Raw genomic sequence first — 26,744 nt, forward strand, 5'->3', positions numbered from 1 at the left:
TATACAAACAATATTTTAACAATATATACATATGACACTATCTGTTATACAGACAACATTTTAACAATATATTCGTATGACACTATCTGTTATACAGACAATATTTTAACAATATATTCGTATGACACCATCTGTTATACAGGCAACATTTTAACAATATATATACATATGACACCATCTGTTATACAAACAATATTTTAACAATATATTCATATGACACCATCTGTTATACAGACAACATTTTAACAATATATACATATGACACCATCTGTTATACAAACAATATTTTAACATATTCATATGACACTATCTGTTATACAAACAATATTTTAACATATTCATATGACACCATCTGTTATACAAACAATATTTTAACATATTCATATGACACCATCTGTTATACAAACAATATTTTAACATATTCATATGACACCATCTGTTATACAGACAATATTTTAACATATTCATATGACACCATCTGTTATACAAACAATATTTTAACATATTCATATGACACCATCTGTTATACAGACAATATTTTAACATATTCATATGACACCATCTGTTATACAAACAATATTTTAACAATATATACATGACACCATCTGTTATACAGACAACATTTTAACAATATATACATATGACACTATCTGTTATACAAACAATATTTTAACATATACATATGACACCATCTGTTATACAGACAATATTTTAACAATATATACATATGACACCATCTGTTATACAAACAATATTTTAACATATTCATATGACACCATCTGTTATACAAACAATATTTTAACATATTCATATGACACCATCTGTTATACAAACAATATTTTAACATATTCATATGACACCATCTGTTATACAAACAATATTTTAACATATTCATATGACACCATCTGTTATACAGACAATATTTTAACATATTCATATGACACCATCTGTTATACAAACAATATTTTAACAATATATACATGACACCATCTGTTATACAGACAACATTTTAACAATATATACATATGACACCATCTGTTATACAGACAACATTTTAACAATATATACATATGTCACCATCTGTTATACAGGCAACATTTTAACATATACATATGACACCATCTGTTATACAGACAATATTTTAACAATATATACATATGTCACTATCTGTTATACAGACAACATTTTAACAATATATTCATATGGCACCACCCGTTATACAGACAACATTTTAACAATATATTCATATGACACTATCTGTTATACAGACAACATTTTAACAATATTCAAGCAATGAACAGTGGTTTTAATGCTGTTATAGTCGATATGGCAGCAAGATGTATGGTGGGCAAATGGCCTGGGAACCCGTTAGGTTCTGTTCTGTTAGTACTCTGTTATACAGACAATATTTTAACAATATATGTATACATATGGCACCGTCTGTTATACAGACAATATTTTAACAATATATACATATGACACCACGTGTTTGGGACATGATAGGTCTAGGTTAAATATCATCCATGATATACCATGGGGTTACAGGAATTTTAATCCCGGGTGGGGCGCCCTAGCTACTTTACTGGTGTTAATTACCACCAGTGGGTTTTTGTCCACCGTGGAAAGGTTATTATTATATAATTTACCCTGGGGACTGGAAATGAATACATGAAATATATATACATGTACATGTATATGGAAATAAATGAACAAATTATAGTATAAATAAAATCTGGGTTGTTGCACGGTTGCTCCCACTCAAAAGCTACTGGGTGGGGGTGGGGGGGGGGGGGGGGGGGGGGGGATGATGTCCTTAATTTATATGATTGGTCAAATTTAAAGGCGCTAGTCATTTAACAATTTAGTTAATAAAATGACAGTTTATTGGTTTTCATTCTTATTATCTTGTTTTGATATTTATATAATTATATATACGTCCCTGGACCAACATGACCATCTATATTTATAATGATATACATTGAGTTATCTGTAACTGTATACTGTATGTAGTGCACACTCCAGTGTCACGTAACTTTTAGCTTAGTACTTTGAAATAGTTTTTAGCTAGTTATACCAGGAACATATAATAAGATTATTATATGTCTCTGGTTATACCTGGTAGGTTAGAGCATGGGCCCGGTACTGTATTAACCCGAGTTTCCTCTGGCCCTGTCTGGTGTTCGGGCCCAACACCGGCGGATATTGTGTCGGGGCCAGAGAAACTCGGGCTAGTACTAGTACTGTACTGCATTGTGTTAGAGTCTGCTTTCGGGAAAAAAAATAACCTATATTCTGCTTAATCTATGGATATCTAAATAAAAATTATTCCGGAAATTGGAGTCAGTCATATAGCTGACTGTGGCAAGTCGTCAGAGATTATAGCCCTTGACTGAATTTGACAGGTGTACACAAGGTGGCGCCTAGTATCAATCAACAAAACAAAACTAGCAAACACGTGAGTAACTGAGTTGGAAGCTTGAAAAGTAAGTAGAAAGCAGAAGTATATTTGAAGTGTTTCCGGTAATATAGTAGCATTTTATTTACGCGATGCATTGTTTTCTGCAGCACTTATCACATTCTGTACCAGTCTACCACCGAAACATAAGTATTTGACAAGGATAAAATGAGTTCATGTAAAGTTCAAGCAAGGGGCACGTTACGTTGTCCCAGATATTCACCGATCAATCTATCGGAACATGTTGAACGCAGGACCAGTGTAGATCAAGATGCAATGTATTATATGATATGACAAGATGCGCTCACTCGTCTGCCATCTTATTAGCATATATATACATGTATGCACCTTACGGTTTTGACTCGCCTGCCATGACGCATACATGCAGACGATTGACACGCGAGGTCCAAAGAGACTGTACAGATATCTATAACTGGTTGGATTTAACGATACAATATGCAACAGACGTCACAATATGCACGTGATTGCTGAATCCTAAAACCACGGATATTTAACAGCAAAGTGATAAATGAAATTTAATGTGATTATAAGAAGTATGTATATGGCTTTCAAATGCTTGAACTTTGTAAGAATTATGATTGTGTAGAGATTGAAAGATAATTGCAAGCTATAAAGGGGGCAATTAAGTTTGTATGAATTGATTGAGTTTATTGACTCAGAGACCTATATACTAGTATATAGGTCTCTGATTGACTATGCTGATTGTTATTTATTAACCATCTTTGATGAAATGAATTAATAAGCAAATTTCTACTTATCAAATTCATGCTGTTATGCTTAATTAAAAAAGAAGTTTTAGATAATTAATTGTTCTGATTATTTTAAAATTTCAGGATGAAATGATGACTAAAGAAGGTAGCGACGAACATTCCTCTTTGCTGAGGGAGAATTCAGTTGACCGGTCACATCCACCTGCAGATATACCCAGACGATTGATGTGCCCCTGCATCATTGAAATTACTATTTCGATGTACTTTGTTGCGAATGTTATCACTGTTCCTATAAGTCAGTTTTATGTATACAACCAGGTCGCCAAGTCATATGGAATCCCAAACTACATCAGGAATGATGAAGCTAGTATTTGTGATAATAAGAACGACTCGGAGACGTCAGATATCATCAATAATATTCAGAAGGAAGCTTCAAACCAACTTATGTACATGTCTTTTGTCAGTAGCTTTACAGCTGTCATACCGACATTCTTCCTCGGATATGTTTCAGACAGATGGGGAAGAAAGGTCTCATTTTTGATCACCATATTGGGGCTTTTACTTCACCAGCTTGTATATATTGTTGTATTTTACCTTGAAGCCCCTCTGGCCTATCTCTACATTGGGAATGCCTTGGAGGGAATCACTGGGTACATGTCCTGTGCCATAATGACGGCATTCATTATGCTTGCGGATGTCACACCCCCTGGGAAGCAACGTGGATTCAGGATAGCAGTAATGGAAGGGGTACTTGCTTCAAGTGTAGGGTTGGCCATAATGGGAGGGGGCTTCTGGATCAAATACTCAGGCTTTCTCATTCCTATGTTGTGTTCTACTGGCCTCTCTGTGGTCACCATCATAGTGTGGTTAGTGGCGGTACCGGAAACAAGACCGTTCAGAGAGAACCACAGCCAAAGTGGGATTAGCATCAACATCATCAAGCGATGTTTTGTATTTTACTATGAAGAGACAACACAGAAAAGAAGAGGTAAAATGGTAGCTCTTTTAATTATTCTGGTCATGACTGCTACATGCTTAACGTCGAAATCCAATGTGACAACGCTTTTCCTGTTGGGCCAACCATTTTGTTGGTCCGAGGTCCATATCAGTGTGGTGAACTCCCTTCAGATCTTCATCAACTGGATTGTAGGAATCGCATTTCTTCGATTGATACAGTATTGGATGCGAGACGTGAGTCTGCTTTCCTTGGGCTGTTTCATCGGAATAATTGGCTTTGTTACCCTAGGATTTGCCCAATATGACTGGATGATCTATCTGTGTAAGTATTTAACTTTAAAACAAATATAAATACTAATCAGTGCAATATCTATTGTGCCTGAGACTGATCGACTAAGTGTTCGCATGTTTTGTGCATACATCTAGACTACATGCAAGTTGTGCAATCACTGCAAGTAATACCAAGTTACATTACCAACAATGGGTGAAAAGGTGGGTCAAAGTAACTAGGCCTCTAAAATATGTAGTTTAATTTCAAAATATTTTATACACTGACTATATTGTTAAATGTCCCTTTATATTGAGTTTAGTTTTGTAGGTACTTTACATATATATAATTACATATAGTTCAGGTGGCACAGTGGTAACACTAACACACTTTTACCTAGACGGCCGGGGTTCGATTCCCTAACCAGACATGAAAAGGTACGAGGTCACTTGCCCAACCACATGTGTTTCTCCAGGTATTCTGGTTTCCTCCCTCACTAATGATAATATCAGGTGCGTAGCTAGGGCCTGTTTGGATGTGTGCGCCTGGACCTGGACACTACCAAGTCCAGGTCTACATCAAAATCTCGATATGCATGCAACAATGCAAGCGACGACATCCGGTCACATCGCATGGTTGACCTCAGATAGGATTTTACCCTGCGCATGATGCTGACCAATCGTTCGGCCGAGGCTGAAGTGACGGGCATACAAAAGAGTATCTCCAGACATCGATATACATTTGACCTGGGATGTAAAAAGACTCTTTTGAAAAAAATGAGGTGGACACCCGGGCGTACGAGCGTACGCCTGGCTACGCGCCTGAATATGATAAGATCCCTCACCTACTTCCATCTGGGACAACAAGCGTGATTGATATTAAGTGGTATATTAAAATATGGACCTAAACCCCTAGCATAACAAATTAAGATATCAGATATAATAGTATGTGTAATCTGGAGCATTATTAAAGGAGATCTAATGTCTGTCATACATGTATAGAATAATGTATGTGTAGTATGAAGACTTTATGATTCACAGATGTGTCTAAAGTTTAATCAGTGCATATATATATATATACAGTATATAAACTGCTCTGTCATGATAACACTGTACATCAGGAGCATATATATATAGTCAAATTTTGCCGTCTTCAACTCTGATAACACAACTATGCTTTAATTTATGCAAAGTATAAATTCAGTTCTGACAGTAAAAACCCTATAATATAAAATATAAATCTTAGTTTCCTAAAATACTTGTGATGTCTCAAAGTTTTTCATGGACCCGACTGACTTGAAGGCACTGAGGTACGACTATTTACATATACAATGTATATACAAAAATGTATATGCTGTCTGACTCTGTTGCACATGGTTTCACTCAGTCACACTGGATCATTCCGAAAACTATAAACAATATGTTATGATTTCCAAAAATTAAACATTTTGCTAAAACTCATCATCATCAGTAGATTCCACATGATGATAAATTAAAGATGATGATGATGATGATGATGATCACTATATGCAAGCTACAGTCGAAGTGAGCAATGTTTTAACCCCGAAAATATTACAAAAAACAGCATAGTTGAATGTATAAGCTGATGTATCTCTTTATTTTGGGTATTTAATTGTTTTTATTGGCCGAACACTCCATTTCCTAAAGGTTAAATCTAAGTAATAGTCATGATATAATCGCTTTGGTCCACATGCGGTTTGAACCATTGTTGGGAGAGGCAGCTTAAAACTTGTTTGTAATACCGTATAGCGGGAAATTTTAGCGGTCATAAAATTTGGCGATTTGGTCATGAAAACTGAAAGTTAAATTTTGGCGTGTTAAAATTTGGCGATTTCCTTAAATCTATGGTTTTAATTTGGCGTTGAGCATATATATTACCTACCGATATATATAGATAATTATGATATTTCCATACAACCTATCCATGTTTATTAAGTGTTTTGTGTATTATCGATCCTCTGCCTAGAAACCGGAAATTATTACCAAAAAAATTCAGACGAACACATACATGTAGATTTGTCAAATTAGTTTTTATATGAGTATGTGTACAAGCAACAGACAAAGAGAATTTAATCAACCGTAAGATATCGCCATGGTCATCTATTGTATGATGTGTATACGTACAGGTGAGTTGAACAATTAGTCTATAGGTAAAGTGTTAACATCAGTTCATTGAATGGTATGGGTAGATGGCTTTGTTTTCACAGAAATTAATTATGATGCGATATATATCATACTTGTGTTGCTATACATGTATCGTGAGTAGTTGTTCACTAGCTATTCGCATGTACCTATCAGCATTTTGGCCGACAATTGCCAGGCAACATCCAACGTTACTACCAGTCGTTACTCTCTTGAGTTATCAAAGGTAAATGGCGGCCGAACGGAAACTATTGGGTAAATTGAAATTTTCTCGTCTTTTTATTTTGCGGTGTTAAAATTTGACGGGTTAAATTTTGGCTATCTTTATACGGACCCGCCAAATCGCCAAATTAAAGCCCCGCTAAAATTTCCCGCTATACGGTATAGCTTAAATGTGAGTATTTTTCCATGATAACCAAAAATATCCAGGTAAGAGTTTCAACATGTATGATGTTGACTGATTTGGTATATGGATTTATCCTCAGCTCTTCTATTGCAGATGTAAAAATCCATACTATCTTATAGCAGTTCTAACGTTTGTTAATCATACCCCCTGCAACGAAGTTAGGGGGATTAGGGATCCGGATATACTGGAATGAGCCTGTCTGTCTAGATCTGTCACCTGCAAAAGTTGTCCAGAGAACTCCTCCTAAACTTGGGAACAGATTTCAATAAAATTTCAAACAAATATATAGGAAAATATGTAGATGTGCTTCAAAACTCTACAATTTCTTCAAATTTTGGTTGCTATATATTGAGAGGTCACTAACAGGTTTTCCGATAAGGGCCATATACTATGGCATGGTGTTCCGTTCATGCCAAATTTCCAATTTCTCCTCTTTGCTCCTTTGACCTAAACACTAATCGAAGGAGCAAAAACACAATGATGAAGGAGCAAAAACACAATGACGAAGGAGCAAAAACACAATGGCGAAGGAGCAAAAATGGAACTATATATAATTTTTTTTTTTTCAAATTTATGGATGGTTTATTTTTCATATATAATATAAATCATTATCGCCAATTTGTAAAGTGAATAAAAAGCTTAAGAACATGTATTAACTCTAAGATACAATCTCTATCAATTAAGAGACCACTTTTAAATAGATCTTTTTCAACTTCCCTGAAGTGGTCGCTTAATACAGATTCGACTGTATTGCACATTCTGTACATGTTTGTTGAACAACGATTTGCAGAGGTTGTCTCCCCTACCACCAAGAATTTAACAGTGCCTGTATGCTTTTCATGTTTTTTATTTTTCAGATATGGTGATAGTGACTTTTTCTGTTCTTGTTGTCCCAGTTTCCAGGTCCATGCTGTCAAAGCTGGTTTCTTCAGAAGAACAAGGTACTGTACATATTTTTATATGCATATATAATTGCTTTAGAACGGGTGGAGGTAACGGTCTGTGGTGAATTCAGTGAAGTTAATTTTTACCCCGGGTATATATGTATCACACCTTGTGACTTGCATTTTTTATTGGTGTCTATGGGTACTACTGTGTTGGGCTTTTGGGAACCATGTTTGTTAATGTTGGAGTGGCAGTCATGGAACACCTTATGACATGGTGTCTATGGGTACCACTGTATGAGAGTTTTATCAGTGTATTTTGTATTTAGGAGCAATGTGAAGGGTCAGGATGACCTAAAGTCATCATGCTTTGTCTGCATTTGTCTGCCTCTAAACCTTTAAATTTCAAACTTCTTCTCAAGTTCTACCAGTGGGATTCAGCTCAAACTTGGCAGCCATGAATCTTGAAGAACATTTTTCGAACTTCTTCTCCAGTTCCATCGATCGGTGCCATTGAGCTAGAAAGTGGTGAGGATGTTAAGGAAGGGGAGCCAACAAAGTGTTGTTTTGTCCTTGTAAAAACTTAAAAACTTGGTAACATGGTTGTGCAATCATGGTTTTCCTGCACAACACCCATTTTAAACTTCTCAGGTTTCAACTTGGCTACAATGATCCCGAGATGGTTCTAAACAAGTGTTGTTATTTTTCTGGTTCGTCCAAAATCACCAATACCACTATACAAGCTATTGAGTATATCTTCATATATACTGCAATAGTACAAGGGTCTTTAGTGTCAGATGATCATTAAGGCCCATTGGTCTGTCTTTTCTTGTATTTGTATTTAGGAGCGATGTTCGCTGGAGTGGCCGCCATGGAACACCTTGTGTCTGCATTAGGAGGACTACTGTTTGGAGAAATATACAAAGATAGCTTGACCTTCCTCCCTGGATTGGTGTTCTTAGTCATAGCGGGACTTTTACTGATTATATTAATTCTGTCAGCGTAAGTACTAAAGAAGCCTGCCTAATCTGACACCCAGCAAAACATAACATTTAGGTCAGATTAGACAGGATGTTGAAAAACAGGTGTTTATGGATTTTTAGGTCACCTGAGACTTCTCACGGAGACAATGTCTCGAGTAACCATTTCTAAGCACCTTTCGTTAGTGGTCGTGTGTCGCGTCTGTAAACAATTTATATTTTCAACTTCTCCAAAACCGCTGAACCCAATAATGAAATTAGGCAGGAAGCTTCTATGGCTAAAGATCAACCAAAGTTGTGAATTATATGGTCCCCGCCCCCAAGGGGCCTGAGGGGCGGGGCCAAAAATGTCAAATTGACTAAAACTTCAAAAATCTTCTTTTCTACTCTCAAATATGGTAGAATTAAATACTCTTGATTGATGGAAGGGTCTTAATTATAAGGTGCTTTACCAAAATTATGAATTTCATGACCCTGGGGTCTCATGTTTACCCCCGAGAAGGGGGTTAACTTTACTATAGTTATATAGAGAAATCACATTTTTGACTACTATTTGTTGGATTTGTATTGAAATTAATTCTAATTTGGTTAACATTATCAGCATGGAATGACAGTTTGATGGTATGCACATGTTGGCCTTTACTAACCCCCAGGGACTGATGATTGGTGCCAAAACGGGTAGAATTGACTGAAATTTCAAAAATCTTCTCAATACCCAAATAAGGTAGAATCAAATACTCTTCATAAATGGAAGGGTCTGAAAGTGTGTTACCAAAATTGTGAATTCCATGACCCTTGGGTCTTAAGTTTGCCCTGGGGAGGGGGTAAACTTTACTATAGTTTATATAGGGAAATCACATTTTTGACTATCATTTGTTTGATTTCTATTGGAATTTATTCTAACTTTGTTAACATTATCAGCATGGGATGACAGCTTAATGGCATGCACAGCCCTGACTGACCCCATGGACTGATGGGTGGGGCCAAAAAGGGTCAATTAACTGAAATATTTCAAATCTCCGCTAAGGCCCATGGTCCTCTGGTTTTCGTAAAGATTAAGAGTAAAATTTGATAGGTAAAACGTAAAGATTAAGAGTAAAATTTGATAGGTTTCTGTGTGTAATTAATTGATATGGTAAAACAATATGGTTCACTTAGCCCTTATCTGGAAAAGTTTTAAATTTTAGCCCTTGTCTGGAAAAGTCTTTGAATATTAGCCCTTGTCTGTAGAAGTCATGGGATTCATTGTTATACCCTGAAAATCTTAAAATTTTACATAAATGTCTTGAATTGTAAAAAAAAAGAATTGTAAAAAAAAAATCTCGTAAATGAAAACTGGCATCATGAAATTATGAGTTATATACATATTCTTTGTTGCAATTTGTTGTTTACTGTAGTACTACTACAGCTTTGTTATAATTTGACCGGAGATAAGACTGGAACATTTGTTAGATTGTATTTATTGTCATTATAAATGCAAGCTTGGTGATAGAATGGCACCTAGCACCATGAATATTTATCTGTCAAACAGATTGCATCTATAGTGACAGTAAATACAATCTAAAAAGAGTTATACTTACATTTACATATATGTTAATCTGCCTTTTTTTTAAAAAAAATAAGCCTTTCTGAACCACGATAAAACCATGCTTAAAACTTAAATTCATATTAACCGGCTACATATTTGATCATTGTTATCCTTAGATTGTTCAATTGACTGCCATTTTCCCACCGACTTCTTTTGCTGCACGAAAAATACTGTTCATAGCCAAAATTCTGGAGTTGTCTACCTTTAAATTGCAATGTGCGACAAATTGTATAAAGACATGCTGGCTTATATTGTAACTCTTTTTTCTTCTGTTTTTAGGTTTCTGAATGTGTGGATGAAAGATTGGCATGGTAGAGAAATGGACATCACCATTGAAGCAGAAAGCTAAATTACTACTCATGAAACCAGTATTGTTAAGTTTATGGAATCCATAGTCCCATTATAGATAAATCCCTAAAATATGTATAATATACAGAAAACGGACAGGGTTTCACAGGGTTTAGAAAGGTACACTATATCATAGAAATGTGATACACCACTGTTTGTTGTTGTCATCGTATGTCATTATACATAATCAGCAAAACCTTCAGTTATAAATGAAAATGATCTGAGTTGATAAGGATCTGTTCTATATCACGTCAACATAATTATATACATTATATATATTTATTACATAATGCATTTGATTTTCCTTAACCATGCGCAAGGTATATTTTGATTTATTGCACGGCTAAAATGACTATTGCACGGTCACATGCAAACTATTGAACACCTGTGACATTCCGGTATTTAGTGCTTCCATTTAAAGCATCTAAGTCAATCAGATGTCAACACTGCCAGGCGACAGTCTAGTCTAGGCGACTTCTAGGCCTGAAGGAAAGTCGAGATTTCTGTGCAATAGTCCAGAATATTTGACCCTCGGTACTGGTAATTGGCCGATGTTCTATTGCACGAGGCCGAACCACCCATGATATATTTGTATAATATAAAACTGGGTTGATAGTTGATACTAGCATTATTTTGCTCATTCTTTTGTTCTGACAACTTATAATTAACTGTTCATAAAACTAATATAGGTTTAAACAACAGTACCAGATTCTAAAAAAACCTGTTAAACTTGGTATGGAATAGAAACAAAATTTCAGTGAAGAATATATGCAACTTATTGTTTTGTCAGAGATGTATTTATTTAAGGATGATAAAATTTCCTCTGCCAAAAAATATAATGACCGACGAAAACACCATGGGCACTTTGAGCCTAAGGATATTTTGAATTGATATTACCCCGGTAGATTCTCCTAGTTTAACCTATTTCATGATAGTTTTCCATGTATTGCTTAAACTGAAAATATGTTGTATTCAGAATTGTTGACCAAAATTTTGTTGTTATAAGTTGACATGTATTCTGAACAAGGCAGACTTTATTTAATTATATAAGGCAATAACAGTTGGATTTGTAAAAAAATGGCTTCTCATTAAAGATGAAACTTAATGAAAAGAAAAATGATAATCTATATGAAATTGAAGAATGTGACATTTTTGTTAGATATATTGAATTATATTTTATAGTAATATGTCAAAAGACTCCCCGGTCAGTTTATTTACCAATTTTTCACTGGATGTACCTTTTGAAACTTTTATGTGTTTTTGATGAAGTTTGACACATGTACACTGCCAAACAACTCTCCAGACCAGTACCTAGACACATGTACACTGCCAAACAACTCTCCAGACCAGTACCTAGACACATGTACACTGCCAAACAACTCTCCAGACCAGTACCTAGACACATGTACACTGCCAAACAACTCTCCAGACCAGTACCTAGACACATGTACACTGCCAAACAACTCTCCAGACCAGTACCTAGACACATGTACACTGCCAAACAACTCTCCAGACCAGTACCTAGACACATGTACACTGCCAAACAACTCTCCAGACCAGTACCTAGACACATGTACACTGCCAAACAACTCTCCAGACCAGTACCTAGACACATGTACACTGCCAAATAACTCTCCAGACCAGTACCTAGACACATGTACACTGCCAAACAACTCTCCAGACCAGTACCTAATTTGCTAATTATCATATAATTATCCATTTCTCGTCGTTTTGACTTATGGTGAACTTTTAATGGTGTAACTCTACTTATGGTAAGGATGGTGGGTTTATGGTGAACATTTAATTGTGTAACCCAACATATGGTAAGGATGGTGTGTTTATGGTGAACGTTTAATGGTGTAACTCTACATACGGTAAGGATGGTGTGTTTATGGTGAACGTTTAATGGTGTAACTCTACATACGGTAAGGATGGTGTGTTTATGGTGAACTTTCAATGGTGTAACTCTACATATGGTAAGGATGGTGTGTTTATGGTGAACGTTTAATAGTATAACTCTACATATGGTAAGGATGGTGGGTTTATGGTGAACGTTTAATGGTGTAACTCTACATACGGTAAGGATGGTGTGTTAATGGTGAACGTTTAATGGTGAAACTCAATATATGGTAAGGAAGGTGTGTTAATGATGAACTTTCAATGGTGTAACTCTACATATGGTAAGGATGGTGTGTTTATGGTGAAGTTTTAATGGTGTAACTCAACATATGGTAAGGATAGTGTTTATGGTGAACGTTTAATAGTATAACTCTACATATGGTAAGGATGGTGTGTTTATGGTGAACGTTTAATGGTGTAACTCTACATACGGTAAGGATGGTGTGTTTATGGTGAACGTTTAATGGTGAAACTCAATATATGGTAAGGAAGGTGTGTTTATGGTGAACTTTCAATGGTGTAACTCTACATATGGTAAGGATGGTGTGTTTATGGTGAAGTTTCAATGGTGTAACTCAACATATGGTAAGGATAGTGTTTATGGTGAACTTTCAATGGTGTAACTCTACATATGGTAAGGGTGGTGTGTTTATGGTGAACATTTAATTGTGAAACTCAATATATGGTAAGGAAGGTGTGTTTATGATGAACTTTTAATGGTGTAACTCTACATATGGTAAGGATGGTGTGTTTATGGTGAACGTTTAATAGTATAACTCAACATATGGTAAGGATGGTGTGTTTATGGTGAACTTTCAATGGTGTAACTCTACATATGGTAAGGATGGTGTGTTTATGGTGAACATTTAATTGTGTAACTCAACATATGGTAAGGATGGTGTGTTTATGGTTAACTTTTAATGGTATAGTAAGGATGGTGTGCTTATGATGATCTTTTAATGGTGTAACTCAACATATGGTAAGGATGGTGTGTTTATATTTGTATGGATACTCTTCTTCAAGAAACATAGATACCAAAATGTAGACTGACAAGGTATCCTAAGTTTCATGGTTGTTTTATAAGCAATATCTTGTCATTTATCTAATGATCTTAAATAATTGTATTATAACCAATTTAACTTTATATAGACTGTGATATTATTTAGTGGCTTAGCATATCAACAGGTGACTTACTTTAAGTAGATTACCATTGTGTGTCAGTTTGATAACCAAACTTCTGTGCAGGAACAACTCCGACATAGAATGGACTTGAGAAAATGAGACTGAAGTCAGGTCTGGAAAATTTTCTTAAGGACTCGCACAACTAAATCAGCATATCAGCTGGTGTTTCACCTGAACCAAGTCCCTGCGGAAAATGTGTTTCTTAAGGTTTGTAGCTGTTTTTCTGAGTAAATAACATGAAATGGGTACTTTCTATATACGAGAAATAAGAGTAGGGTCTTGAGATTTGGAAAATCAAAAATATACACTCCTACCGAAAATAGAATGACGTGAATTCAAGGTGTAAAAAGGCGGGAATTTCCCAGGTGGGGGTTCCCCAGTGTACTGTAAATGTCAGGGTTACTGTCTTTCGAGTACCCGTGTGCTCTAATATGCTATTAAATCTATACAATAACAACATTTATCCGATAGAAAAAACTTCAAACTTAGATTTGATATAAATTTCACATCATTTGAACTTCAACTGAGCGAATGAAGGGATTGGGTCACTAGTAATAACATATAGTAAATTATTTAGTTGTGTGAGTCCTAAAGCAAATGTTCTTACAAAAAACTGTCTGAGAAATTTATCATTATAGAAACTGAGTTACAGAATATCAAGGGCTCTTTTACAGAGAAGAGGAATCCTGTTGAAAAAACATAAATATCATGATTAAACAAAATAAAAATCATTATGATGAGTTAGCATTTCTTCAAAATTGACCTTGAAATTTTAAGAAACCTTTTTTGAAAACTATGGAGAAGAGAAGGGAAATCTGACTCGATGGTAGAATTTTTGTTTGTTTACTTTTTGGAGTGAGGGGGTATACACTGACTGAGTGATCACCTGATATAGTCTCTATCTAAATTATTGGTATGGAATCGGTGATCTTTTAAAGTGAATCAGCCTGGGGTTTTTAGATCAATTTTAAAGTAGTAACAAGGTACTATTCCATGCGATTAATAGTCCATTTCAGTAAGAATCTAGTTTTTTTCTGCAAAAGAGTTTGGCTGCCATTTGACTTGTGTCGGGGGAGCTGTTATTGATCTGGTTGCACTATATCACCATTTGTATCACCTAAAACATATAACTTAGTTGATATTATACAATTTAAAATATTGTTTGTATGGAATCAATGATCTTTTGAAATAATGTTATATATCTTTTAATTCCCAGAATTACAATTTAATTATGCATGATTGCAATACAATGTGTTGTATTTTGTTTTCCTTGCCATTTACAATATAATATTTGAATCTAAAAAGTTAATCTGTTCATAGCAAAAACACCTACATTCCTTCTCTCCAAAACATCATATGAAGTCCAATATTTATTTTTGTGTAGATTTCTTAATACCAAATATTTGTAGATTTGTGTCTTTATTGTGTCATCAGGATATGTCCATTATGTGTTTTATAAAAGGTTCCCATGTACTTTTGGTGAGTAGTTTGAATTACCTCCCATCCATCATTATATAGAACTCTGGAACACAGGAATCAAAAGATAAACGACTTTGACCTTGTTAAGGTTTACCAAACTACTATGGAAAATCTTCAATCTTATTAAACTATTCCTGTGTTTTTCATTTCATTTTTTTTTTTTTTTGTTAAAAAATGCTGTGGAAAGCTCCTGAGCTTGTTTGATATTTTAGCTTTCTAACACTACTGTCACTACACTTATGTCAAATGCTTGAAGGCATTAGATTACATAGATCATATCATATATAGAAATCTTGTCATCATGAGTGCTAGGATATTAATACTTAAAACAATAGAATAAGTCAGAGGTATTTTCTGCCCAACTATTCTATATATTCACATCTTCATGACCATATGCAATATGTCACCTCTTCTCTGATGCATTGCTAGAAGATTTCCAGCCGTACATTTGACTGATCACATCAGATATATATATAACATGTATCATATTGTGACAAGTGCTCATTATTTAAGTTATATGTAATTAAATACATAATTGATGCAAGTCTTTAAACCATTGTGATGAAATCTGGAGGAATTGTCAAACCAATTACTGGTGTTTGTTGTATTCTTATTCCAGTTATCAAAGTGGTTGTAATTCGTTGTTGACCATGAGACACTGCAAGAGGGAATTTAATTGAATGAAATCTTCCCTAAGCTGAGCATGACTCCAGATTATATATTCTTTCCAAGCCACAGTTAAATAAAAGTTTTTGTTCAAACACCGTACTTTGTTTACTATAGCTGCCTTTAGCAAATTTATTTTTTCGTCAAACCACTGAATATTTTTTCTAGTCTTGCAATAATCTACCTCTAGATTTGTATCGCAGACTTCCTTTTTTCTTCGATGGTTCCATTTAATTCACGCTAATGTATACAAACAAGCAATTCTCATTACATTTTCTGAATTGTCTGTTACGATCTGAATGTGCCCATATCTTTAGAAATGACCAATTTCACTTGAATACGGAAATGTAATGACCGCAAAAGTAATGAAAATGACATAGCTCAATAAGAAATTCTGTTTATTTTCATCGTTGTGATCATGTTCACGACCGCTATGGTACCGCTTTGGTCATGCTCATGTAAAGAAAATGTTTTACTATATATATTAACGCTAGTTACCATTTGTTCATTATTTTGTCTAGTCGCCATTTCTAGTATGTATGTTTATTTCAAACATTTTTTTGTTTTTCTTTTAAACTTTTTGATAAGTTTGTTCTTAACTCATTTTATGTATTAATGATTAAGATCTGTTTAGTTGTTTAAGACTTTGAATGTTGAAATTTACTTGTAAGATATAAAACGTTTTGGAGGAGTCTACCTTGTTACTATGTGAATATTATATTTTTTATTGTAAAATAGTTAATAACAACTGATTACAGATTAAGGATATACAATTGTATTACAGATTAAGGATATACAATTGTATTACAGATTAAGGATATACAATTGTATTACAGATTAAGGATATACAATTGTATTACAGATTAAGGATATACAATTGTATTACAGATTAAGGATATACAATTGTATTGCTAAAATTTCATTCTACTGTGTGTCAACACTAATAATCTCTATACGACATGCTTAAGTTTCTAAATTTGTGACCGTTCTGTACCTTATAAGAACACTTTCTTCCTTTCAAACTAATGTCCGCTTCAAGATTTTAGAACAAGCGAAATTAGTGAAAATACTCCAGGTCGTTATATAATTAGGTAACTAAAGAAGTAAATATACCACTCAGGCCAATAGGAAATATGCTGATGAAAGGTAATTTAAACCCTCGTTTTGGTGATTTATTTTTGTTATCCTGCAAATCTAAATTCATCGATGTGCAACGACGGGGTAGCAAAGGCCATCCAAAGTGATCGATTTCATTTTTGAATAACAACTTTGATGATGTGTTGTTGTCTTTGAGATTTTCTGTCTGTCTTTCTCCAAATCTTCAGGTATACTCATGAAATACATACGAATTTGTGAGCAGCTTAATGGTTTTAAAATCCTCCGTTTCATTTCTCAGTAGTAGCATCCGTGTTTCCTCCTACCATACTCGCATGTCTTAGTTTATGCCATCTTCAAGGGTAATCCCGAATATATCACGATTCCAATTATGTGTGACAAACTTCTAACACAGGGCTCTAGAGATGAAAGTTGGTGACAATGATAGGGAACATTAAGGGTCGTTATTGTGAACTTTTCTTGTAAGATATGAAGAGTACTTCATGCCCTTCAGAAAACTGGTAGTTTTCTTGTTATGGCCGCGGTCTTTCAACTTAAGGACGTGACAATAAAAGCATTCAGTATATACATACATGAACGGTGTCGTCAATAAAAACATTCAGTATATACATACATAAACGGTGTCGTCAATAAAAACATTCAGTATATACATACATAAACGGTGTCGCCAATAAAAACATTCAGTATATAATACATACATGAACGGTGTCGTCAATAAAAACAGAATGCGTGCTCTCTCAAACACCCGGTTTTATTCTCCGTGTACGTCATCAATTGTCTCCGTCTATAGCTTTCTCATGTGGTCTATTTTATAGATAGTAAAGTTACAGTTTTGCTGAAATGTTGTTCATCAGTGTTCTCTGGTTGCATTTGATAAGGGGCATTTCCGATATATTTCCTTCCGTTATTTGTCTCCTTGGATTCAGTCCTCTTGAGTTCCCATATTGATTTTGAATTCTGCTTTCATTATTGCATGTTGACGGCACTCTTTATTTGTTCTACGTAATTAAGTTTGAAAAAATGAAATGACCTGTTATTTGTTTTAAACAGCTATAAACAATTCTGTTAAAACTTTTTATCATATGTCACTTTCAATTTTTATTTTCTACTGTTTCTATATTTTAATGTCGGTTTTGTATTATTTTGTTGTTTCAGTATTATTCTGAAAAATATGTAACAATGCTTTTCGCACTTATTGCTGACATGACCAATTTGCTTCTTGGATCATTCTTTCATCGCTCTATATAACGAAAATATGGGGTATGATTCGATAAAACAGACTCAAAAATTATTATTTTATTTAAATGCACGTGTATGGGTTTTTTTTGCCCCGAATTGTGAAATAGTTTGAATCGTGCATACATTGATTCCATTTAAACACTATGAGGATTTGGTAAGCGCCAACTATTCTCCTATCTTTAAGAAAATAATAACACAACTTGTTTATGGTGTATGGTGCTCCGAAATTGTGTGTTATATATTGGTTGTGCCTAAATAACATCCGTACTTGTTGCATTATTGAGTTGTTAATTACATTGTTTAAGGCGATATACACGTTTATATATACAATATTTATTATTATCATTTTGATATAAATTCAATTGTTTGTTCACCATATTATTTTATACAGACTATTTTCGTCAATGATGCTTTTACACAGATGCAAGAGGAATTATTAATACAATTTATTCAAGTGATATGTACGACTTGTGTTGTTTATTTATTTACAAGGACATTGAAATGATCACATTGAGAAATAGACATTGATGGCCTTGTGTGTGACTTGATGTCACATGAACTATAATCGAGAAAATTCAGAATAGCGATATTTCGTAATTTCTCCGGCACATGAACAACGGGAGACAATCTGTATGAACAAGAAACCGGTCAAGAAAAAACCAGTACCCTGCCCTTCCTGTTATTTAACACAAGCTACCGTCTTAGAATTTTACACATAATTGAAGAAATATGAATTACGTCTGAAAGTTCTCTTTTCACAGAATGTGGATTTGCTATCTTTATTTCGGGAGTACGGATGCCTTTTTTGAAAGATACTCTTTATATAATTATAAATATTCCACCTCCATCTTAAAAATCAAGACTTTGGAACATCTCTCTCACAAACTGATATCCTCACTTTTTTGAAAAACGAATTATGTTTTAATGTAAACATTAGTAACACTTTCCAATCATTTCTAGCAATTCATTTTTCTTTTGATTATTCCTATTAGGAACAATTCAGCTGTTAACCTTTCCTGCGTTTTCAGTTATAATCGCACTTGTTACTAATGCACGTTATTTTTATATCTATTAAGACCAGGGTGTCGACTACTTCAGACTTTCTGAAGTGTAATGCTACCTATGGTTATCCCATTACTGTGATTGAGGGATGACACTCTCAGATCGCCAACGTATAATCTTATCAGTGTCAACATACTTGTAATCCTCTTGAACGTTGACGAGTGCACATCTACGATTAGCGACATGGACTGATGTTGTCCATACACTAAGGAGAACTTGTGTGCTATTTTCCCTACTCCACACTGCAGCCATTACATAAACGTCAATAGGGCAACGTCCATTGGTATCTGGTATTTCAGATGGAGAACCTGAGCATTAAGTGGTCGCGTGCTGGTCAGATAAAATAAATACACGTGTAAAAGTATACATTTTTATTATTATACATTCGAAAATGCAAACAGAACAAAGCAATTGAAATCTATATATAATATTTCTAGCTGTACAGAGTTATATACTTAAAACTGGCAGGTTTTCTTCAATAGATTAACATGGCATTAGAAGCATGTATAATATGATTATATTTCACCCCAAAACTTGACTTTAAGTTAAACTAATGCTGTTGCAATTAACCATTGGTAAACACGTTTGCGAGTGTTTGTGGATGAATGGTGTCATCATTTACTGAAGTTATACGTTGCTGTTTAGTAATGGTGATAGGTTTACCCAAGTGTCTGTGACACTTGTTCCTATTTCCCAGTGTATCTTGTTCAATGTATCATTATGCTTGAAATGAAATAAAAGAAAGTTTAAACTAAATGAAATTTAAATTTAAAAAAATGATAAAAACATACGCACTCACAATCCTTCCTAAAACATAATCTCGTAACATGATCATAGCGGATTATATTTTCGTCCACCAGTTATATAGGATTATTCATTGTATACGATAAGTTGTTCAAATTTCCCCACCTAAACTATTTGACATTCATGTATATTTTAAAAGTACACATATCCCGCATGAAATCTTACCCAATTGAGAATATTCATTGGCATATAAAGAATTTTTCAAGAAGAATTTGTGTTCTTCATATCCTTCGAAATTCGGTCGTCAGTGAAGAATTAAAGCGTTTGATGAATTATCCCTCTCACTTAATATGCTTCAGTCACAATTTTTACGTGTTTCCGACCACGCTGTTCCCTTTCACTTCTGTCATTTTTCAATAAGTAAATAGTTTATCTCGGCTAAAAAAACAGATTTACAGTAGCAAAAAATGTGATTATGTACTTATTCCAGAATAAAAACCGATGTCGCTGGAAAGATATAGGACATGGTTTCACGTCCTCCTTGAAAACATTGCTAATATCGGCATCATATTCAATTGTTATTTTTACAGTTGTTATTATAAAAAAAAATATTTTCGGTATTCAAGACCATTGTTGTCATTTACTCTCGAATATGACTTATCCAAAGCAAAAATAGACAATATTGATATTTTATACGAAAATGTTTAATATTTTTAGATTATTTGTGACCAGATGCTTTATTTGTGTGTTATAAATAGGTAATATATGATATAACTGCTAACTATAGCCCAGTTTAGTTGGTTTTTCATCATATAAATATGAACAATTTTTTTACATTTTTTTCTGCGTTCAAAGGTATGAAATTATTTCAATAGTTTGCAGATTTGGTTTGTTTACTTTTTACACCAATGTAGAACTACACTTAATGACCCACAGTTGATCTCCCCAGGGAGCAAACATCGACCTGGCCCGCGGAGTGATTTGTCTCGGAGGTACACAGGTATGTACTCGGGTCTGCCGTTTGATGTGACGGGGTGGCGTGAGGACCTGTAGGACAGTAATCAGGCACGTGGAAAAGGTAAAATATTTCACTTTATTTGCAATATTATTTCACATAATCATTAATAGTTATGTATGCATTTCATGTTTTAAACCATAATAATTTTATTATATACTTCAGAAGTAAAACAATCTGATATCAAGAAATTACATCAATTCAAAATCGATTGTTGATCCTGTGAATTTGATTTATTTGACTTTTAAAAACAATATTTCAAAAAATTAGCGAACTTCATATAATCATTACATTTACGTCGACATATGTCCGAGCAACTTAGCACGTCATTGATGTTACCTCTCATAGCTACTGTATTGGTGATACTTGTCATGGTGATAATTGCCTTTTTGCATAATTTTAATCTATATAATTTCATCACGAGGCAAATCTTTACTGAATCATTTGGTAGAACTCGCTAACTGTAGGATAAGTTATACCTTGGTTAGTTACCATGCAGTATGATTATAACAAATACCATGTCCACGTTGAACTATTTCATATTTAACTCAATTGTCGTTCTTTAATTTAAAAATATTATCAAATGTAGGCAAACTTGCAAGAACGATCGATTCAACGAATAAAGTTTCAAAAAAAATCAACAACAAAAAACAAAAAACAAAACAAAAAGAAAATAACAAATAAATTGTAATTATGGGTTGTTTATTCATGTTCACATATAAAAACAAAAAGCTGTTTTAATGTTTACAATGAGTTGTTAATTTCCAGATAAGATGTCTGTAGTCAAAACTCACTAATCAAAATATTTAATTTGCACAAGAGCACGCCTTAATTTGCAAGGGACAATATTCTTTACATAGTCTTCAATCAATAAAATTAACTCCCGCCGCTGTTAAAAGTAGTGATAAAGTTCGCATGATATATTAAATGATATCTACTCATAAACGCTTAGATAGTTCTTTTTATTGACATAACGAAAATCAAAGTCATAGACTTGACGTTTTGTATCCATGTTGTCAAATGTGGTTTACAAAGTAAATAAACACTGTGGTTGTTGAGCCTGCCTCCTGCCAGCACTTCCCGACCTGATATGATTCTCTTGTGACCAAGGTCAGCACCGGGTGACCCTGGACCGGTAATTACCGATTCCGTAATGTTACAACTATACACGGTGGCTCCACTTGTGGGGTTATGGCTTCTTGACTCCTGATCGGAAACACCGTGGGGACGTGATTGAAGCCCCGGCAGGTCCAGTAAAGGATATACAGGGGTTGACAAGGTGTACACAACTTGAGCCGTTCTGGATCGTTTCCTCAGCCACTCTACGTGTTGTGGCAGTAGGTTTTATGAATGACCACAGTTACTACCACAGGCGAACGCGCCCAGCAAGGGCCGTCATGGCCACTCTAGTCCTCAACGACAGTTTGTCTATAACACACATAACTCATCAGCGGAATCATGGGAGGCAAGGGCTGCAATCAATGGCAGATCTTCTACACAAACTTTGGACTTGTAAGCTACCCAGTGTAAACAAATAACATTGGAAGTGGCAGCCATGAAGAGAGTATGTTGAGGGAATGTTTTAAGACTGACCGATTGATGGGGATTTATCTTCTGACAATGGTCTGTGAAAGAGGGACACTTCTTTGACACATTCCTGGTATCCGTGTTTATAGCTTAGGTGCACAAGCAATGATAGGAAGGTCCTTTGGGTTATATGACCATTTATTTCGACAACACACGTGAAGTTAAAGGGCGAAGAAAGCAATAAAACCACATTTATACATCCTGAGGTTTTATGAGAATTAACTTTTATTTAAATTAAATTTTTTAAATGAAATATTAGGCGGCTGCAATTTGTGAAAGACAGATACCAAATTGAGGCATTGGTTTTGTAATCGTCTGTCAGACTAGATACATTTTAATAAATGTCTCATCGTACTAGTACTTATCTGTATTATAGTTCCCCAGGGATTCATTTGAAATGTTTCCATTTCGCATTCCAGGGAAGATAGTCTTATTTGAATTAATATATATTTCAAAAATATTCACCCACCCTTATTTTTATCATTAATACAACGTATATTATGAATTTCTATTTTCTATTGCGTTTTTCAAAGGTATACACAATATTAGAAAAATAGATATACATACAGAATTTGTCTAAGTTTCACAACATGAAGTGTTCATGAAATATGCTTGCATATTTTCGTGCAAAAAATCTAATTGTTTCTACTTTTTTTTTAATTCCAGTTTTTATTATTTGAAGACAGTAAAATAGAATTGGACAATATCAAAGTGAAGATAGCAATTAATTACATACAGAGCATTGTGCGGTTTTTTGTCAGAATTGAACGTATTAGTAAATATTGCATTTAATATCATTTCAACGACATAAACAAAAACCATGTTAACACGTGTTTATATCTTAATTACAAATTATCGTAAACATCGTGTCTGGATTTTTCCCTCGGGAAAACAAAACACTGTGCTTTTAGTCGTTTTCAAAACTTTAAGTGGCTTTGAATGCCGACTTTAATCAATGGTCTTTGAAGAAGCTTTAAGGTGGCTTCTTGTTGATTTTCCTTTACAATAGATGGAAAGGGGGTCCTTAAAATCTATTGCCTTTATCATAGGCTAAATCAGAAGAAACAAAGCATTTGACTCTAAGACATTAATTATGGACTTCGATTGTTTAGATGGTGTATAGTATCTTCTTGATATTGTTATTCTTTACATCTAAATAGTGATACGGCTCAGAATGTACAAAATACTTAACGCTCTTTTAAAATCCAATTATAACAATTATGAAATATATAGAAATATGGTTCTTGTACACCTCCCATCCAGATTTGGTTAATTTTTTTGTCCATTTTCGAGTTTTTTGGTCGCTTCCTATGATAAATGATTTAGGCCCTTATCATCACTGAAGGAGAATGACGAAACGACAGTATTCATGTTGGTTCAGCTTTGTTTTGAAAGCTGATGATATAGTGTGTGCCTTTTATACAGATCTTTATATATTAATTGACCTTTGCAGCAATGTATTGTTACCGGGTGTGTTATTGATATTTTGTCGATAATGAATATTGCTTTTATTTTTATAACCCCACATTTGTTCTTCGTTTTGATTTGAAGTTAGAATTCTAATTAATATTGATATAATTTTGTTTCATAAGGATGAATGCATTTTTGTTCCGTTTATACTGGTTGAATATGAGAAATTGCACACTTGATAAAACTTCATCACTGCTTACCATCATCAGAGATGATATAAGAATTTAGTGATGATATAACTTTTGGTTTTGACCAATCAGAACGACGCTTTCTATTCACCGCATTAAGATCCGTCTTTCCAAATGAAGCGAAGGTTGAATGAGTGACTATTTTGATGAACCTCTGCAGTTAACATTCGGTTTTTAATGAAATACTCATTTCACGAAAGTTTTGTAAGCTTAAAGCATCCTGTAACAATATAAAACACTAAAATTACCTCAGACAGCCTATTCAAAATGGCGCCTTGTTGTCAAGTGCAACGTCATAAAGATTCCCGCCCTTTTTCGACGTATAGACTTTGTTATTTTTTTACATTTAAAAATGAAATAAACAGAAAATTTCATTGTTTTCCGTTTAATATCACATACATCTCACTTGTATAATGACAAAATATATTTTTAACTCGTGAAAATTATCGATATTCTGTCTTGAAGCCTTTCAATATCCTTCATATACTTAAATATACAAATAAAACGACGATGACTTAAAATTGATTGTGTTTTCTTGAGGGTTTGGTGTGAAAAGTTTGTATTAATTTTGGTTAAATTACTTCATTTACGGAGTTAGTTTGAATATAACAGTGCTAAAATCAAAATAAATAGAAAATATTGAATGGTTTCCCGTTTACTATAACATATATTTCACGAGTATGACAGAATATCGATATTATCGAAATATTCTGTCATACAAGTGAAATATAAGTTATATTAAACGGGAAACCATTCAATTTTCTTCCTTTTTTTTGCATTTTACATAGAATCTACTTAAAAATGAAAACAAAAACATCGAGAAATTAATAGTGTCAAAAAGTGCGGGAATCAGTTACATAAGTCATGACGTCATCTCTTTGTGACGTTACTCCACGTCAACTTGACGGCGCCATTTTGAAAGGACTGATCAACGAAATTTGAGCATTTTCTGCTGTTATCGGAAAATCCGTGCATGAATTGCTGACTTCAAGTGAGTATTTTGTCAAAATCAGAATATTTCAGAAATACAGCAAAATAACCAATATATCTACCTTCGCTTCGGTTGGAAAAATCGGAAGGTTTCAATGAGGTGAATACAAAGGTTCGCTCTGATTAGGTCAAACACGAAAAACTTTTATTTTCACTGCAAAACTTATATTTTCACTGCAAACTCTTATATTTTCACTGCAAAATTTTATCTTTTCACTGCTCACCACTGCGTGAAAATATAAAATTTATTAGAATGATAATTTCTATATTTCACTGGCAAAAATGCAATAAAATAGATTTAATAATCAGTTTCACATTCAAATCATGAATGATAATCATATTGCATAATCAATCAACGATTACCTAAACATGAAACATGAATTAATGTCGTATTTTCCCCATTTTGATAAAGGTTATAATTTATTCTACTTTTAATTAAGATTTATGTTTATTGCGACCTTGGTACTATCATATTTGATTGATAACTATTTGCAAGTTACTTATCAAACATCGAACAGAATTGTAAACTGAATATAAAATTCACACAATTTAAAAAAAAAAGGGGGAATTTCAGAATTTTTTCCATATGTGCAAAATGGTGTTGATTACAAGCTAGCAAATGCATGTTTCATTTCTAAAAGAACACCATTACTCCCTCCCTGTGTTTCCCCACAGGACTGAAATACTACCATCTATTTGTATACACTCTCTCTGACCCCGTGGGTACGACACTAACATCCCGGGGCCGGCGAGGAAGTAATCCCCAGGGGAGACCACCTACAATCCAATATACTTACCTTGTGTTTTATGATATTGCCAACAGGACGTGACACCTCTGTGTAACATATATTGCGTTTATGAACACAGTTACAGCATCTGGTTAACGGTTTGTCACCAGGGCCTAGCTGTAAAAAGGAATTAAATCGGTTTACAGATGTTGGTAGATGTTGGCGTTATTCCCAGCTTGGCATATGTAGCACTCTCGGCAACACATTCTAGAATGAAGCAATATGCACCATTAAGGTACTTAAACAACAACAAAATGAAATATTCCCCCTCGTCAGCCAGTATGTGCAAAGTAAAGGTTTCAGGCCTATCTCAGATATATATATATGGAAAAGGTTACATGCACATGTTTTAAATATTTCATGAAATCACAAGATAAAATATTCGGTTATCTCTTCTTGGGAGAAATTTCTGTTGTTTTTTTTAACATGGACAATATAAACATTGATAGAGGAATTCTGAAATGTCTTCGTAGCAACACCATTGAAGCCTCCAAACAACTAATCTAGTCATGTTTGCATTACCGCTTAGAGGTATCACTG

The 26,744-nt window shown here is 34.2% G+C and overlaps 1 protein-coding gene across 2 annotated transcripts; it reads left to right on the top strand.

The window, feature by feature from the left end:
• Window positions 1-2,431: 2,431 nt before the first annotated feature.
• LOC117323286 (solute carrier family 46 member 3-like) lies at window positions 2,432-11,889 on the top strand. Of its 2 annotated transcripts, none has more exons than XM_033878420.1 (5): window positions 2,432-2,483; window positions 3,310-4,465; window positions 7,837-7,920; window positions 8,709-8,865; window positions 10,711-11,889. In XM_033878420.1, exons 2-5 carry the CDS (start codon window positions 3,316-3,318, stop codon window positions 10,778-10,780), a joined length of 1,461 nt encoding a protein of 486 aa, XP_033734311.1. In that variant the 5' UTR covers window positions 2,432-2,483; window positions 3,310-3,315; the 3' UTR covers window positions 10,781-11,889. The 2 variants fall into 2 exon arrangements, with proteins under 2 accessions (XP_033734311.1, XP_033734310.1); XM_033878419.1 differs by lacking the exon at window positions 2,432-2,483 and adding an exon at window positions 2,897-3,009.
• The last annotated feature ends 14,855 nt before the right edge of the window (window positions 11,890-26,744 follow it).

The sequence above is a fragment of the Pecten maximus genome, chromosome 3 (genome assembly GCF_902652985.1).
Source record: "Pecten maximus chromosome 3, xPecMax1.1, whole genome shotgun sequence".
In the NCBI taxonomy this organism is placed as follows: domain Eukaryota; kingdom Metazoa; phylum Mollusca; class Bivalvia; order Pectinida; family Pectinidae; genus Pecten; species Pecten maximus.